General features: G+C 37.8%; 2 protein-coding genes across 5 annotated transcripts in view; one reads left to right on the top strand and one right to left on the bottom strand.

Moving 5' to 3' along the window:
* CYP20A1 (cytochrome P450 family 20 subfamily A member 1) overlaps positions 1–14440 on the bottom strand; it is a 51563-nt gene extending 37123 nt beyond the window's left edge. For 3 of the 4 annotated variants that reach the window (XM_081052049.1, XM_081052050.1, XM_081052051.1), the window contains exons 1-4: positions 14288–14412; positions 10262–10311; positions 9480–9646; positions 6720–6862 (exon numbers count right to left, since the gene is read on the bottom strand). In XM_081052049.1, coding sequence (XP_080908175.1) covers positions 6720–6862; positions 9480–9646; positions 10262–10311; positions 14288–14359 — 432 coding nt within the window. In that variant the 5' untranslated portion in view covers positions 14360–14412. Of the gene's footprint in view, positions 1–6719; positions 6863–9479; positions 9647–10261; positions 10312–14287 lie in introns of all 4 variants that reach the window. The other variant, XM_081052048.1, reaches the window with a different exon arrangement.
* Positions 818–1228, top strand: LOC308499040 (histone H3.3A-like; the record flags this gene model as incomplete). Its single annotated transcript, XM_081051825.1, has 1 exon — positions 818–1228. One exon carries the CDS (start codon positions 818–820, stop codon positions 1226–1228), a length of 411 nt encoding a protein of 136 aa, XP_080907951.1.
* Positions 14441–18162: the final 3722 nt, after the last annotated feature.

Here is an 18162-nt window from a genome sequence, read left to right as displayed (position 1 = left end):
TAAACAAAATAGAAAAGAGGATTCTGACTGGTGAATACTCAGAGAAAGGCAACACAACTGCTTTCAGGGAGAACAATGAGGGGAGACGGGAACAGTTATGACAACCAAAACAGTCAACCGGAGAGATTCAGAAACATGATGTGAGCATGACCAATACAAAACCTTGAGATACAAAACAAGAATAACAATGAGAGGGTGGCAATTTGGTATACAAGTCTCCTGACGGCCCTGTGAATAATGGCTATCAGAAATGGGAACTGGAAAGGAGAGAAACTAATCACCAGCCAGCCATGCTTAAAGGCCTGTCTGGTCTGTTTTTAGAAGATAAACGATGCATAGAGGAGCCAATTAATGCTTCTGGTAGACTCGGCAAGCCAATCTGAAGTCTTAATAGAAAGTGTGAGTTTTACATAGAACTCCAATAAGGAAAAAATGGCATTAAGCATTTACTAAATGTAATTTTTTTAAAAGTGGATATTATAGGACAATAGTCAATATGGCATCCTCTTACGGGCTATCAAGTATTCCGTAATTCAAAAAAGTTACAAAAATGCTTATAATCAATGCACAGTCAGAATAATTTTAGGAGGAATGAACAAGTTATAGAGGATGAGAAGGAAAAAAAATAAAACTGACCAAGTGGCTATTATATGCTAAACGCTGTTAGGAACGTTTAAAAAGCACGTCGTAATTGGTATGATGTCTGGAATTTGCTTTAAAGTAATCGAGAGAATTGTGTTCGCAGCCGCCGCAGTGCCGCCTCTAGCTCGCCGAGCTCCAGCCGGAGAAGGGGGGTAAGTAAGGAGGTCTCTATACCATGGCTCGTACAAAGCAGACTGCCCGCAAATCTACCGGTGGTAAAGCACCCAGGAAGCAACTGGCTACAAAAGCCGCTCGCAAGAGTGCGCCCTCTACTGGAGGGGTGAAGAAACCTCATCGTTACAGGCCTGGTACCGTGGCACTCCGTGAAATTAGACGTTATCAGAAGTCCACTGAACTTCTGATTCGCAAACTTCCCTTCCAGCGTCTGGTGCGAGAAATTGCTCAGGACTTCAAAACAGATCTGCGCTTTCAGAGTGCAGCTATTGGTGCTTTGCAGGAGGCAAGTGAGGCCTATCTGGTTGGCCTTTTTGAAGATACCAACCTGTATGCTATCCATGCCAAACGTGTAACAATTATGCTAAAAGACATCCAGCTAGCACGCCGCATACGTGGAGAACGTGCTTAAGAATCCACTATGATGGGAAACATTTCATTCTTTAAAAAAAAAAATTCTCTTCTTCCTGTTATTGGTAGTTCTGAATGTTAGTTCTTTTTTTTTCCATGGGGTCAAAAGGTATCTAAGTATATGATTGCAAGTGGAAAAATAGGGGACAGAAATCAGGTATTGGCAGTTTTTCCATTTTCATTTGTGTGTGAATTTTTAATATAAATGCGGGGACAAAGCATTAATGCAAGTCAAAAGTTTCAGTGAACAAGTTTCAGCAGTTCAACTTTATAACAATTATAAATAAACCTGTTAAATTTTTCTGGACAAAAAAAAAAATAAAGTAATCGAGAGAGGACAGTGGAAGTAAGTATGGTTACAGATAAAATAAGATTGAGTCTAATTTGGTAACTGTTAAAGTTTGGTGACGAGGACATGGATGGTCAATACACTATTCTATTTTTGTTACTTCAAACTTTCCATGATTTTTAAAATTATTTACTTTTATATAACGAGAGAGTAAGTAGAGGGTGTTTATGCACTTGTGATTGAATGTGGGTTTAATCTCTACAGAATAGAAAGGACTTCTATGTAACTCTCCAAATGAGACAGATATAGGCTCATCAACTATAGAAACTCTCCATGAAAAAGGAATGACTCAGCCAAGTTGGAAATATTAATGAGGAGGTATGCTTTGAGAAGAGCAGGAAAAATATAAGCAAGGAGAAATGTTAACAGAAGAATGTGAGGAGGGAAGCAGCAAACAAATGGCAGGAAAATCTTTCTCAAGCAAAGGAGAAGGAAAGGTATTTCTTGAGTAGTTACTGTACCGATAGGTTTTACTGTTTTACATCATTATCGCATATATCCTGATAGCAAATTTGTAATGTGAATATTATCCTCAGTTTAAAATGGGGAAATAAAAGCTCACAAAGGCCAAGTGATACACAAATGATCATGTAGATATTAAATGACAGAAGCAAGATTCAGAGCCTCTTGCCCAAGCTTAACAGTCTGTACTATACCATAATCTATTTCCTAAGCAGCTACATTAAACATCGAACAAAATAAACAGCTTTGAAGTACACAGATTAGGGAAAAGGGGAAGGAAAACACCATCTAAAAAGGACGAGAGATAAGAAAATGGATTTAATTGTTATGTAAGCATACCCAAGCTGTTATGGTAGTTTAGAAAGGGTGCATGGGGAAGGGTACATAACTAAACTGGGACTGGAGTAGGACTTAGCCAGGCAAGGTGGGAAAAATGTTTCCAGGGAGGAAATAGCAAGAATAGACCCACAGAGATGAGAGAGGAGACCATGAATTGAGGAATTTAAGTTGGTCATTCACTGATTTAATAAATATTTACTGAAGGCCTATTCTACACCAAGAGCCAAGTGTTCAGTAGTAATCAAAAAAGAAGAGTTCCTCCCTCCATGGAACACACAGCTTAGGAGACACACATCCAGAGAATTACACAAAACATAATGACAAACTGGGAAGTGCTGTGAAGGAAATGTATAGCATGTTATGACAGCCTGTAAAGGGGGATTTATCTAGGGACAGTGGGATGATCAGAGATGGTTTCCCTGGGGAGGTGACATTTAAGCTACAAGCTAAGAATGAAAATGCATTAAGTAAATGCATGGATGGCTAGGGAGACAATTCAGTCAATGGGAATAAAATATACAGAAGCCTGAGACTGGAGAGAACAAGGTACAGCATAGAACAGAAAACCAGTGTGGCTAGAGTATAAGCACAAAAGAGAATGTGGGAAACAAGGCTGGAAAAGCAGGCAGGCTAAATCACACATGGCCTTTAAGATTACATTTTGGAGTTTGTCCCAGGAACAAAGCTTTCAGGAAAGGTTTTTGATCAAGGGAGTGATGAAATAAGAACTGCATTTTGAAAGTATCTATTCTCAGGGGTTCTGAACTTCAAGTCCACAAACACCAAAGAGTCTAGGAATAGAATCCAGAATTGCATGGATTTGAATGAGGGGGGAAAACATCTTTATTTTTCACTAATCACTTAATAAAATTTAGCATTTCCTTCGATTACGAATAGGCCCTTTGACTTTGTCACCAATAAAAATCTCAAATACGTTCATATCATATTAATTATTACAAAAAGCTCAAAATGATGGTTTTGTCCCTCGTAACATCATTACTTTAAAATCATGGACGTTTTTTAAAACATTGCCAGATCTTGTTATTTAATGCATTAATAATGAACCACATATATTACACAAGTTTTTTAAAATAACATTTTGATAACTATATTGGTATTCTTTGTATTTACACATTTAAAAATATTATTCTCAGAAGTCCATAAGTTTCACCAAACTGCCAAGAGATACACCTCATAAAATAAGTTTAAGAATCCCTGATCCCTGCAGAAAGTAGAAAACAGGTGTGGGGAGAAGGGCAGAGAGAAGGTGGAGAAACAAGCAATCCAGGCAAGATGACAGAAGCTTAAACTAAGATGATGGCAGTGCTGGTGGAGAGAAGGCCAATTTGAAAGATATTTAGGAGGTAAAATTGACATTAAAGACTCCTCTCAAAGTCCAGACGTAAATCCATGCCTATATGCCCATCTAATCTATGACAATGGAAGCAAGAATGTACGATGGGGTAAAGACAGTCTGTTCAATAAGTGGTGTTGGGAAACCTGGACAGACACATGCAAGAAAATGAAGCTGGACCACCTCCTTACACCATATACAAAAACAAATTCAAAATGGCTTAAAGACTTAAATGTAAGATCTGAAACCATAAAATATCTAGAAGAAAATATAGGAAGAAACTTCATGGACATTACCCGGAGTAAGATTTTCACTGACATATCCCCTCGCGCGAGGGAAGTAAGAGAAAAAATAAACATGTGGGATTACATCAAACTAAAAAGTTTTTTCACAGCAAAGGAAACCATCAATAAAACAAAAAGGGATCCTACTGTATGGGAAAAGATATTTGCCAATGATATATCTGATAAGGGATTAATATCACAAATCTATAAAAAACTTACTCAACTCAACTCCAAAAAAACAAACAACCCAATTAAAAAATGGGCAGAGGACTTGAGGAGACATTTTTCTAAAAAGGACATACAGAAGGCAAGAAGACATATGAAGAAATGCTCAACCTCACTAACCATCAGAGAAATGCAAATAAAAACCACAATGAGATACCACCTCACTCCAGTCAAAATGGCTATCATCAATAAATCAACAAACAACAAATGCTGGCGTGGATGTGGAGAAAAGGGAACGCTAGTGCACTGTTGGTGGGATTGCAGATTAGTGCAGCCACTATGGAAAACAGTATGGAGGTATCTCAGGAATCTGAAAATGGAACTACCCTATGATCCAGTAATTCCACTCCTAGGCATCTACCCGGAGAAATCCAAAACTCCAATTCAAAAATCTGTATGCACTCCTATGTTTATTGCAGCACTTTACACAATAGCCAAGATATGGAAACAACCGAAATGCCCATCGGTAGATGACTGGATTAAGAAGCTGTGGTACATTTATACAATGGAGTATTACGCAGCCATAAAGAAGAAAGAAATCTTATCATTTGCAGCAACATGGATGGATCTAGAGAACATTATGTTAAGTGAAATAAGTCAGAAAGAGAAAGACAAGTACCATATGATCTCACTTATATATGGAATCTAAAGAAAAGACTATGTGAATAAACTAATCAGAAACAGTTTTGGGGACACAAAAGGAAAAACCGAGAGTTGTTAGATGGGTGTGGGGGGGTGGGGATAAGGGGAAAGGTGAAGGGATTTGGAAGCAGCTGGTAACCACAAGATGGCCTCAGGGTTTTTTTGAAAATTAATTTGGGGAAGGTATTCAATAATGTTGTAAAGATTTTGTTGGGTATCCGATGGACATGCGTCCTATTTGGGAGACCACCTCAGGGATACTGTGGATACCTGATCATGGCATTGTACACCAGAAGCTAAACATTAATGAATGCCAACTATAATTTTATATATATAATGTGATGGTTCAGTGTGAGGTCGGAGGGATAGTGGATGGGGGGAGGGGGGTTCACAGTGTGAGGGATATAAATGATGAACGTCTAAGTATTACCTTGTCTTGTACACCTGAAACTAATAAATAAATAAATTAAAAAAAAAAAAAAAAAAGACTCCTCTCAAATGTAATCTTCAAACATACTTAGTGTTATAAAAATGCTTACAAAATAATGGTAAGTCAAAAATGCAGAGTCCAAAACTATCCATACAGTATAATGCTGATAAAATTCTATTGCGCATAGAAAAGACTGAAATGATAGAAAGTATTTTAAAATATTAAACATGGTTATCACTGGGTAATGCACATTATTAAAAATGTTTATTTTTTTCCTTAGAACTTTTCTAAGTTTTTCCATATCTTGTAAAATAAATATTAGAAAAAAGTAAGCCTAATTTTAGTTTTTTGCACAAATTTTAATGACAGGATAAAATGTTTATATGTTTTCAAGTGAAAAAGGACATAAAATTCTACATACGGTATGCTATCAATCATGTATACATATATTTATATACATATGGAAATTATGGGTGCTTTCTTTATACTGTTAGATTTTCCATGTTTGCTATAGCAACCACATATTACTTTTATAAATTACATTATATTTGAAGGGCACATTATATTTAATACATTAAATATAAATACATTATATTTAAATGGGTGGATTAGCTTTGGGCAGAATAAAGGGTTCTTAAGATTTAAAATGAAAAGAAAGAACAGGGATTGAGATGGACAGAGTTTGCTGGTGGGGGAAAGACACTGAGAAAGCTCACACGTAAGGGACGCTATAGTCTCAGCAAAGCAGGAGGCAAGGACATCTACAGCGAGCAAAGGGGCTGGGTAGGACCGGCAATGCTCCATTAAGGGTGAATGTTTAGAACAGTCCTATGGGGAACACAGACAACTGTCAGGGAGCACACAGGACTCAGCTAAGGATCATTAGGGACAAAAAAGAAATGGTATTAATTAGTGTTGTTCTCAAACTTTGTAAATCATTTGTGGAGCTTCTTAAAAATGTCAGGTCCCCCACAGTGATTCAGTGTGTCCAAGTAGAGGCCAACTAATCTGCATTTTTAACAAAAGAAGTATTTCCGGTAAGCTCAGACCATGTTTTGGGAAACACTGGTTTAATCTGGCTTGAAAACAAGGGACAAATCTACTGATATAAAAAAAAAAAAAATTCAGATTCTTTTCACTCCTATCCTTCCAATGTATACAGGGAGTCTAGGATTTTCGTTTTGTTTTGTTTTGGTTCATAGTTTTGTTTTAGAATTTCAGGAAAATACAAATCATCATAGAAAGACGAGTACGAAAAGAATAGCAAAGACAAAAAGAATAAAAGAATAAAAAATAAATAAATAAATAAATAAATAAATAAATAAAAAGACAAGACAAGACACCAATGGTCAAAAATGACTATTATCTGTACTGTAGAACTTCAGGCCAAGCTACTTATCACCTTACCTTTAGAAGAAGAGCAAAATTACTCTGCAGAGAATTAGTCACACCATTTTCATACAACTTTTTCCTTGTGTGGTTTTCACTCACAATCCCACCACCAGACTGATATCTTAATAATGACTTTAGCATGGTTTCAAAAGGGTCAGCTGAAACAGAGAAATTAAACATTTCTAAGTCAGTTGCCAAAAAAAAAAAATCTCCAGCACAAGAATATAGAGATCAGGGAGGTATGGAATTGTAGCTGAGAGCATGGCAACTTTTTTTGCACAGCTCCCTTAAATGTCTTTTCTAAATATGAACTGTTCAAGAAGCAATAAAAATTGGGAAGAGTACAATATCCTGACTGGGAATTCTACTATAAATCATTAACACTTGCATAAATTTTCAACCTACATGACAACAATATCTTTGTTTAAAAAATGCTCATTGCACTAATTTTAAAGCAAAATTGATTTTTGTATATAATTATCAAGTATTACAGTTAAAATTATTTAGCTGAGTTCAAAAATTTCTTTTCTCCTTCATTATTTGAAGTGTTTGTTTAATGAGTATATTGTTTTCACACGCAAAATATAACGTCATTGTGATTAAAACAACACAGTAAAATATAACGTCATTGTGAACACTTAAAACAACACAAAGAAGTAAAATTCATCTAAATCTTACCACAGAGATACTCATTGTTAAACATTTTAGAGATTTTTTTTATAGCTGTTAACATTTCTTAACAAAGAGAGAAGACAGAAAAACCTATCAGATTTCACAAAGAGCTACAGTTCCTTCTTTCAGAGCACTTTTCCTGATTCATTAGTGTGCTCATTTGAATACCGTTTTATGTTTCTCCAACACTAAACTATAAACTCCATAGGAGAAGAGTCCATCTGGTTTTACTCATCATTGTATCTCCTGACAGAGCCATCTTTCTATATGTGGAAAACTTAGTGGTTAATAAAATGAACTCAGGCCAGAATGCCTAGCTTCAAGTCCTAGCTTCATCTCAAATGAGGAGTGTGACCTTGGGCGAATAACTTAACCTCTCAGTTCTTCAATTCTGCCTTCTGTTAAATAGGGGATAACCATAATACCTATTCATACAGTTGTTATGAGGATTAAATGAGTTAATATTTATAAAAGGTTTAGAAGTGCTTGCACATAGTAATTGCCATACAAATATTTACTAATTGCCATACAAATATTTACTAAACAAAATAAATCTACATCATCTTAATAAGACCTGAAAGTATTCTCTTATGCAGCCATTGATAAATATTTCTTTGATTCAAATTTTTATTATAAATAGTGTAACATGGCTTTTCTCATTTATGTGATTATCAATTCATGATAAATTCCTGAAGATGTCATTGCTAAGTCAAAGGTCATTGTCAACTTTCTCGCCAGAAAGTTTGTAAAACATTTATACTCTATGCTTCTCTATTCTTTCATCAACAATGAGTTTTGCTAATATTTTCCATCTTTAGTAAGAAAGGTAAAAATTTCATTTTTCTTTGCACACCACTGATTACTAATGAGGTTAAAATCTTTTCATTTACTTTTGTATTTCTTCTTTCTTAATTTCCTTGTTTTTTGGCCATTTTTCTACAATTCCATTTTATTTTTGTTTTCTTATTAGTTTTTATTTATTTTATATATATGGGTGGGAAAGTTTTCCCATTTCTTTTAAACTTTTTCATTGTACCTTTTTATTTTACAGAAATATCGTCATCAATTACTACGCATTATGTGTAATAATAAGTGGCCAACATCTTCCTATCTCTCTTTTTTAACCTTTTTCAAGGTATTTTTATTGTACTGAAATTTTTCTTTTATGTAGGCCGATTCACCAATCTTGTGCTTGATGGCTCCTAGATCTCGCATCATAGTAAGAAAAGGTTTATGAACAAACCCCCTCAAAAAATTTAATATTTAGCCATGTTTTCTATTACTTTTATTTTAATCATTTGGAATTTATTTTGATATAAAGAGTAAGGTAGGGATTCATATTTTTTCCCCAAATAGCTTACCAGTTTTTCCAGTACCATTTATTTCCTTTTCCCCTTACCATAAAATGTTATCTTTATCATATATACTTGGTTTGTCTAATGGACTACTGTGAGTGAATCACAGTACAAGATTCTTTAAATTAATCTAGTTTTACAATACACTGTTCTATCGGATGTTACAAGTATTCCCCTCATTAATGTTCTTTTCTAAACGTTTCTTGGCTGCTCACGTACCTCTTCCAGATGTACCCCAGAACTATTTTTTCAGTTTCCAAAAAAATTCACATTGAGATTTTATTTTATATATGTATATTATATATATATACTAAATATATATACTTATATATATTTATATGCCTATATTTATAAAAAATATATATATACAGTTATATACCTAGAGGGTGCCAAAAATATGTATACACATGACTTACATTCATCTTTTGTTATCAGTATATATTATTACAATTTTAATAGTTTTTTTCCTTTCTTAAAATGTATATACATTTTTGGCATCCTCTGTGTACACACACACACACACACACTCACGCATATACATAAACTGAAGAAAAAAATAATCATTTTACAATGCTGTTTCTTAAATGAGTTAATAAATATAAATATTTCAGCACAATGCCTGGCACATAGTATAAAGAATTCATTAATGTTAGCTATTCCTATCCAAGAACAATGTGTGGATCTTTATTTATAGACATGTATTCTTAAAAGATACGGATCAGCTAATCAGAAAGAAAATTAAACTTACATGTCTTATTGGGGTTAATATGTTGCTTCAGTACATCAACAGTGCCCAAACTAACCACAAGGCGTCTGCCAAACCAGAAAGAGACCACAGGCCCATATCTCTCATGCAAATTAACCAGGAACTCATGCAAACTTCCACTGTTCACAATATCTGGAAGATTACCATCTCTGAGAAAAGACGAACATTTGATTAAACAATCAATTTAACTTGGGAGAATCAGAAAAACAATAGTTGATTATGAATTAACTGTGTCAAAACATGAGACCAAAGGTACATGAAATTCAAATTACTGCAAAATCCAACACTCAATTATATTTGACTTCTTGCTTTCTATAGCTATATTTAGATATGGATTTGTCTGATATTTTGAGAATTCCTAACACTTCAAACTAAGTAAGAAAAGGTAAACAAGAAATCTCTGACTTAGATACTAAAAAACTATCCAATTTTGGCAGCACCTCATTCTTAAGATAGCAATGAACATAACACCATCACAGGCTGATGGAAAACATCAGATCAGCTATGCTAAATTTTTTCTTCTTTCCTTCTATCTTAATCCTGTCTTTCTATTTTCAACTTTGTCTGGCTGGGGGTGAAAGTAATTAAATATTTTGATTTACATAGCCCTTCTTTCTTTTCTTAACAAAGTTTAGGTTGTATGCCAAGAGGTAAACTGAGTGTAAATAAAAGAATTAAATAAGCTGAGTAATCTAAAAATATGGTTTAGTTTTGATAGCAAAAAATTAGGAGCTGACTCTACTTGATTCCAAAAAAATACTCACTTTTCTTCAGTTGGAGTAATCCCCGGAATTCCTGAAGCTTGTCGAGAAGCCTTAAGGAAAATTATTAAAACAGTTTAGTATAATGAATTATCACACATATATTTCCTAAGTCAGATGTGTTGTACCAAAACATCTGCAGGATCTTAAATGATGGCTTCCCAATTCAGTGGAATCTCGGGAGACAGGGTATCCAATACAGGTGAAGAGAATACCCACAATGATAGTAAATTCAAATTACTGCAAAATCCAAAACTCAATTATATTTGACTTCTTGCTTTCTATGGTTATATTTAGTATGGATTTGTAACACTTCAAACTAAGTTAGAAATGACAGTAAAAGAACAATGAGATGGTAACCAGTACTGACTGGAGAAGGATGATGGAGGGCTCCAGAAAGGGTATCTTCACAGGAAAGAAAACACAACTGATGTCTTTGAATACTGGGACAATTTTACTGAGTTGTGTTATGACAGAAATGATGAAATATTTGAAAAAAACTAATGGCAAGTCATTGTGAATAAGCTCTAACGATGTGTAAATATTAAGTATAATCCTTCCTCACTGCCCCAATCCTGGCTTCCACAGTCCTATCAACAGCATGAAGAGGGAGCCTAAAACGCCTCTGTATGCTGGATAAGGTGGCTCCTATACCATCCTCCACACTTCATCAGCAGAAATGAAGGATGAGCCCCAGGACACCAGGTTAAATGCTCTCCTGCCCTTTACTACCATCCACATCTCTCAAATAGTGTCAATAATGAGATGGATCCCAAGTTTGGCATGCACCTGGCAAGATCCAGCAAAACTTCAATCTACTCGATAATTATAATCTCACCACTATCATCTGCCTTGAGACCATCAAAAATAATGACCTTGTTCCTTATATACTGTAGTTCCCCGAAAATAAAACTGGGTCTTATATTAATTTTTGCTCCAAAAGACCATTAGGGCTTATTTTCAGGGGATCTCTTATTTTTTTCATGTACAACAATCTACATTTATTCAAAGACAGTCACGTCATCTTCTTCTGGAACATCATCATAATTCTCCAAACCCCGTATTCCGGCTTGAATTTCTTACAACTCCATTTCCTGAAGAACCATTGGCCCCAATCTCTCATGTCCAGCGATAGAGCTCTCCTTAAATGAGCATTTCTTGTCCATGTAGCCTGCTCATAGTACACTGGCAACACAGCTGTCAGTCGTTTTATCCCATGAATTCTTCACCCAAGTCACGACCTCTTGCAGGCGAGGCTTCACAGTTTCCACGCTGATTTTTCTCCATTCTATTTTCAATGTAGTCATTGATTCCATATGCAAACCCTCCTTGGATGGCTTGTTTATTGCAATATCAAGAGTCTGGAGATAGGCAGTCATTCCTACGGGAATCATTATTTGATCTGTTCTCTCTGCAAGGAAGTTCTTCATGTCTTGAGCGTGATGAGTGATAGCTGAGTCCCAGACGAGGAGACCTCTTTGGCCACCTCGCAAAACAAGTGGCAGCATTAAATCGACCCAATTCCTTGTAACTGCTTGTGTGCACCAGGCTTTTTCGGTTTCAAGAACATAAATGACTGAAACACGTTCAACCTTATCTTTCTTGCCCTTAGCGATGATTAGAGGTGGAGCTTTCTTTTCTTTTCATCCAGACGAATTATCAAAATACAAGTAACACTTTCGTAACCAGTGGAGGGAATGTAGATTGACGAGGCACCCCTCTGATCACTTGTCGTTTGAGATCCTTGGCCCATAAAGACTGCAGTTTCATCGACAGCAATCATGTTGGAGAGTTGATATTTAGAAAAGCTGATGCCATCAACAAAGGACTTGAATGCAAGTGCACGTTTAAGAACTTCAGTATCTTCCAGCTTGAACAGTGTTGTCAATCTTAGAGACAGTTCATATCGCTGAAGGAAGCCATCCAGGCAGTATCTACACTCCCTGGAAGATCACTAGTCCCCTAGCTTTAACTACCATTTCTATACACTGACAGCTCCAAAGTTCTATCACCGGCCTGGACTTTTTCTTAAACTCAAGACTTACATACACAATTATCCACTCAGCATCTCCACCTGGATATCTAAACGGCACTCAAATGTAACACATTGAAACCCAAACTCCTCATCTCTACAAATCCCCACTACCTTCCACCAAAATAAAACTAAACAAAAACAAACAAAACACTAGTCTTCCCTGGAATCAGTCCATTTTTTCAGCTACTGAGGCTAAAAAGTCTGTTTTCCTTGATGCCTCTCTCCCATTTCACATCCAGTCTATTGGGAAATCACATTGGCTTTATCTTAACAATGGACCAGTTCTCACCAACTCTGCCACCCTGGTGGAAGCCAACACCATCTCTACCAAAATTATTATAATAGCCTCCTAACTACTCTACAAACTTCCACCCTTGCCTCAGGCCCACAAGTCTATTTTTAACATAGCAGCCAAAATGATTCTTAAAATTTAACTAACAAAAAAATTAACTTAAAATGTCACCTCTGCTGAAACCCTCAAGTGGCTTCTCACCCTGAGTAAAAGCTAAGTCCACAAAACGGCGTACAACTAAAATCTGCCCTTCATTCCCATCATTTTGACATTATCTTTCTGATTAGTCTTTTCCTTTCAGCCACACTGGTCTTTTTGTTTTCCTGGTCTTCTGGTTTTCCGGGGACACACCAGGAGGGTTTCCCCGAAGGCTTGCATTTGCTTTCTCTGCCTGAAATGCTTTCTCAAATATCTGAATGGCTTGGTCCTTCATCTCCTCCAGGTCTCTGCTCAAATGCCTCCTTCTCTTGACCACCTACTTAAAAGTAACAATCCTGCCTACTACACCCAACTTTATTTTTCTCCATAACACTTAACACTAACATACTAAATGTTGTATATTTCCTGTTTCCCTCCACTAGAATATAAATTCCACAAGTCAGGAATTTTCTGTCTGGGTGCTCATTGCTGTATCCCCAGCATATGGAACCGTGTCTGACACATATTTAGTTGAAAAAATAAAATGTTGCTCCTATTAGTTAATCAAAGCATAGTCTCATTTAAAGACTATCAAAAATTCAAGACCTGGAGCCACTAAATGTGGTTTCTCAGAAAATAACATATACTGGAAACTACAGGTTGGGTAGTTGTAATATTCCGCTCTATTTACGAGCTCTGAAAGTGTTTAAGAAGCTCTTTGGTCATTATCAGTGATGTATTTGGTGGTGTTCAGCAACTTCACACCTTTTTCTAAAAAAACCACTACTTTGCTTTATAGAGCACGTTTTAAAGATAGATTCCTCAACCACTTGCTGCTTTGTTTTCAGAACCACCCCCTGAGGTTGACAAGGCAAGTAGAGAAAGGCTAGAATGAGATTCAGTGATAAAGCAGAGTGACCGAGGCCAGCTCACACAATGACACGAAACTGCACCGAGCTCCTTCCGTCTGCCTCTGAGGCTGTGCGAGGAGCACGACCAGTTAGGCCCTTCAGGACTCCGCATTCTTCTTCTGCAGATCAGAAGACAGATGGAAAGGCACAAAGATGAACCAAAAAAATGCTTGGAGAATCCTCGGGAAAGGAAGGACTGGAGAACCCTGGGGTTTCGTCCAGACACACTAGAAAATGGAATTTGGGTTTGGCAGAGTTACTGCCAAAGAGCCACCCAAAGTACTTGAGACCCGCCCTGTAACGGGTACAACGATGCTGGGCGTGGAAAGGCGGGACCCGAGGAACAGCCCTCAGCCCGCCCGCAGCCGCGCGGGCTTTTCCTCGGCTCCTCGGGCAGCTGAGTCGCTCGCCCGTCTCCTCCCGGGCTTGAGCAGTCGCCGTGCCGCCCGCACGCTCGCCTTTGAGCACCAGGTGTCGCGCGCGCCAGCCGCGTCCCGCACGTGCTCCTATCGAAGCCCTCGCGTGGGGGGGGAACAGGACCCGGAACCCTCCCCTCAGGCCCGCCCCCCTGCGGCCCGTAGCGGGCAGAGCTTTGTGGCCAAGATATAGGCTGGGGAGGCGGCCAGAGCCCTGAGGGCCGATACGGCGGTTACCGGGTAGAGGTAGAGCACGGCTCCCACCAACGCCAGCAAGAAGGTAACGGCGAAGATTGCGAAGTCCAACATGGTCCTTCCGCCCGGAGCCACGTCTCGGATCCCTGGCTCTGGCAGCAGCGCTTCGGCCTGGGCGGGCCTAAGGCATGAGCGTGTGGGAGTGGCGCCCAGCGGAACCAGGGAGCGAATGGACCGCGAGGGGCGTGGCCAACGCCTGGCCGGGCTGGCGGGGAGAGCAATGGAGCGCCGAGGAGCGGCTGCGCAGCGGGAGCCGCACCCGAGGCGGGGGTTACGGTGGACACGACTTCAGGACACGCCCACGATTTGGGGCCGGAGTTGCCCGGAGTTGCCCGGAGTTGCCCGAAGAAACAGAGCCCAGGCTTCTAAAAAACGCCGGGAGTTATCATCGCTCCTCCCCATCATTGCTCTGCCGCGACCAACACTTTTTCCAGTGACTTTAAATTTAAAACCTCTAAAGAAACGACTCTCACAATGTGGTTCCCGGACTAGCAGCAGCAGCACTGCTGGGGAACTTGCTGGAAATGCAGATTCTCCATGCCTTACCAGATCCTCAGAATCAGACACTAGGAGAGAGAGGGGCACAGCAATCTGTGTTTTAACTAAGCTGTTAAACCACTGATCTAAACTAACCTGAACAGGGAAGTGTCAGAGCCAGGCACCTTTAATCATTCCTTGTTTCGCAAAAGAATTGATGTTTTAAGTGCTAGGAAATGTGATTCCGTGACACTCGTGGTGGGTAAGATTTCCTGGCTCCGCTAGACGTTCAGTAAATTGCTTGAATTTTCTAAGCTTCCATTTCTTTTTGTGTCAAACAGCGCAAATAATACCACACAGAGTTACCTGTAGGGTTAAATTAGATATTTTATTCAGCACAAATATCCAATAGTTTGTTTGGCACAGCTCCTGCAGAAGTGGTATCTACTTTAGCATTTAGCATTAGTTGTTCTTAATTAGGATCCCTCTTCTATTTCACATGACTCAGAAGTTTTGACATGGATAATGGAAGGCAAAGCCCACTACTTACTGGCGTTCCATTTAGTGAAAGAGTCCTGAAAGTGTTTATAGATTTTATAGCTTTAATAATATAAAGTATCCAAAGGGGGAGGAGGGCAATTAGCAAATCATTCCAGATTGCATTTTAGAACTTCTATGATAAATAACCCATTTTATGAATATGCATGAAAAATATTGAAAATGGCGAATCTTTTGGCGTCTATAGTAAATGCATCAAAGCGTTGCTATTTGAGATTTAATCTTGCAGAAGTACTAGTTTTAATTCTAGTTCTCTGTGTACAGATTTCTTTCAAAAGTTCATTTTTAAATATCTTTGGAATTTTGAAGACATTTCTCATCAAAATCATGTTCCAAATAGGCTTTCAAAACAGTTTTTAAATGTGTAATGTAGCAGTAACCCTAGGCACCAATCCTCCAGGATATCTGGACTCACTCCCCTTTTATCAATTGACCTATATATAGCCTGAGACACTCTGAAGTTGAGGGTCTATGAAAAAGAAACAGAAATTACAGAGGTTGAACAGGGCACAGTATTTTAGAGATTGAGTCTCTAAAGCTATACAACAATCTTCTCTTGTGTTCTTTAAATTTTTGCCTAAATCTTCTTGAAAAGTATTTTTGAAAAACAACGTATATACTTTCACACATTTTTGTGGTGACATCTAAAATTTTTATCTTCAAAGGATTAAATTTCTTATAGAATTATATTGTAAGTATTCACATTTTGAAAGTTATATCTGTCTTTTATATGTATAAAAAGGAATTTAAATACCATAATGCTGTGATGACTATCATCAAGCATTTTTTTTAAATACATAAACTCCTTGTGAAGAGCTGGAAATTTTCCATGGTTTCTTTTTCTGAACTTATTTCTATTTCACTTATCCCACAGAGTTTTATCCTAACATATTTGTATTCTTGAAAGTTTTTTCATCACCTGTAATACTTCAACATGTATACATGTTGAATTTTTAAATATTTTTCAATTCTGTATCTCTAAAACTCCTATGAAATATTTTTTAATATTTTAAAAGATTTAACCATTTAAATTAAGCATTTAAAAACTTAAAACATTTAAAGTTTTAAAACAAGTATTTCTTCAGGATCACATTGCAATTTTGTTACACAAGTGATCAAAAAATGAGTACTTAACAGAATTTGATAAAGTAGTAAACATAACTAAAATTCTATTGGAAAGTTATGGCAGTCTCAGGAAACTAATAAAGGTATATTCATGTGAAAAAAAATTCTATTGGAAATACATCTCTTCAGATGGGTGGGCATTTTTTTCAATTAGTTTGTGTATTTATGAATGAAAATTTGTTGCTAAAATTAGCCAGGATTCATTATCAATTCTATTCTTGTTGTTTTAATAAATGCAAGCCCTTTTTAAATAAATGTAAAACCTTTTTCACATAAATAACAAGATGGGACATTGCTATAGCAACATCATTCAATATTTTGCGGTCCTTTTGAGATACAGGCTGAAAAGCATTTATATATATTAAAATATGATTAACTAGCATTATATTATGTTTAATAGTCTGTTGCCTCACCTTCACATCTCAATTAGGTCCTCTCCATTTTACTGAAAATAAAGAATTGTAAATGGAAATATCTGTGCTAGTTGTCCTCCATTCTCCTTCCCTCCTCCCCACACCCTCAGATCCATTCTCTGCCTATGTTGTGACCATCAGAGCTAATTCCTACAGATGAGACAGACCACCTGAGAGCTCTCTTATAAACTCGCCTCTGGTAGGGATCCACCAGTAGGAGACATCAGTACTGACTGAAAGAAGAAAGCAGGTTTAGAAGCTTCCCTTTTTGCTCCCTGCCCGCTCTGAGCCACATTATCTGGCAGGGGCTAAATCCCTCTACACCTACAGCTTTTGAGGTAGAGGCGCCGCTCATGATCCTCCTTCCTCTCTGAGGACAGTAATATTATTTTCTCTCCTTGCCCCTTCAGACCTAGGAGTGATAATGGTTGTCCCTGTTGCTAGTCCCTGGACACTTCAGCATCCCTTGTTGGTGCCCCTAACCCTGCTCATAGCTTAGCGTATAGTCCCTTCATTAAAGTCTTTTGAACCATCTGGCTTAGATACTGTTTCCTGTCAGAACTGACAAGTTGGCACCAGGAGTGGCTCCCAGAAACAAGATGGCATTCTGGACCATGTTAAACACGTAGTTGATGACCATATAAATGACACACATCCTTGATAGTCTGTGGCATGCAATGGCAACAAGATTATTCAAGTTATCACCAGTGGTGGCATAGGACGGAATGCCAGTAGGGGACAAACGTTTGGGTGATCAAGTGACTCTTGATGGCAACATAGGGATTACACAAGATTGTAGAGTAGATAGCTATTTCTGACTGCACTATAGATCTTATTATATAAGGAAAAAATAAGCTCCAGGCCTTGAATTCTCAACACAAGGTACACATGAACCAGAAAGCTGCTCTGGTGGTCTCAAAAGAACCCCTTACCTTGAGCAGCTGCTTGGCTGATATGGCTGAGTATCAGGCTCCAAAATCTAATTGTGCAAGTTGTCCATTGGTCTTGTTGAGAAATTATGTTATATCGGTACTAAGCATTGCATTTTGCTGCTGGTGAGTTGGACATTCAGTGGTGGCAGTAGTTCAACCAGGCTTGGCAAGTGCAGAGAGTTCACGCTGTTGAAAACATGTAGTCTCCATTTCTGCCATTGTGGCTACTTCTTTCACTGTACCAGCTTTGAGTGGCCAATGCAGGGACTACATGAACTGGATAGGTTGCTTTGCCCACTTGATTGTTTAGTGCCTCTTTCATGGTGGGTGTTCTCTGGTGTTAATACATAAG

This window comes from Rhinolophus hipposideros (genome assembly GCF_964194185.1).
Source record: "Rhinolophus hipposideros genome assembly, chromosome: 6".
In the NCBI taxonomy this organism is placed as follows: domain Eukaryota; kingdom Metazoa; phylum Chordata; class Mammalia; order Chiroptera; family Rhinolophidae; genus Rhinolophus; species Rhinolophus hipposideros.
Note: the sequence above shows the minus strand (reverse complement) of the source record. Positions and strands in the feature narration are given on the sequence as shown.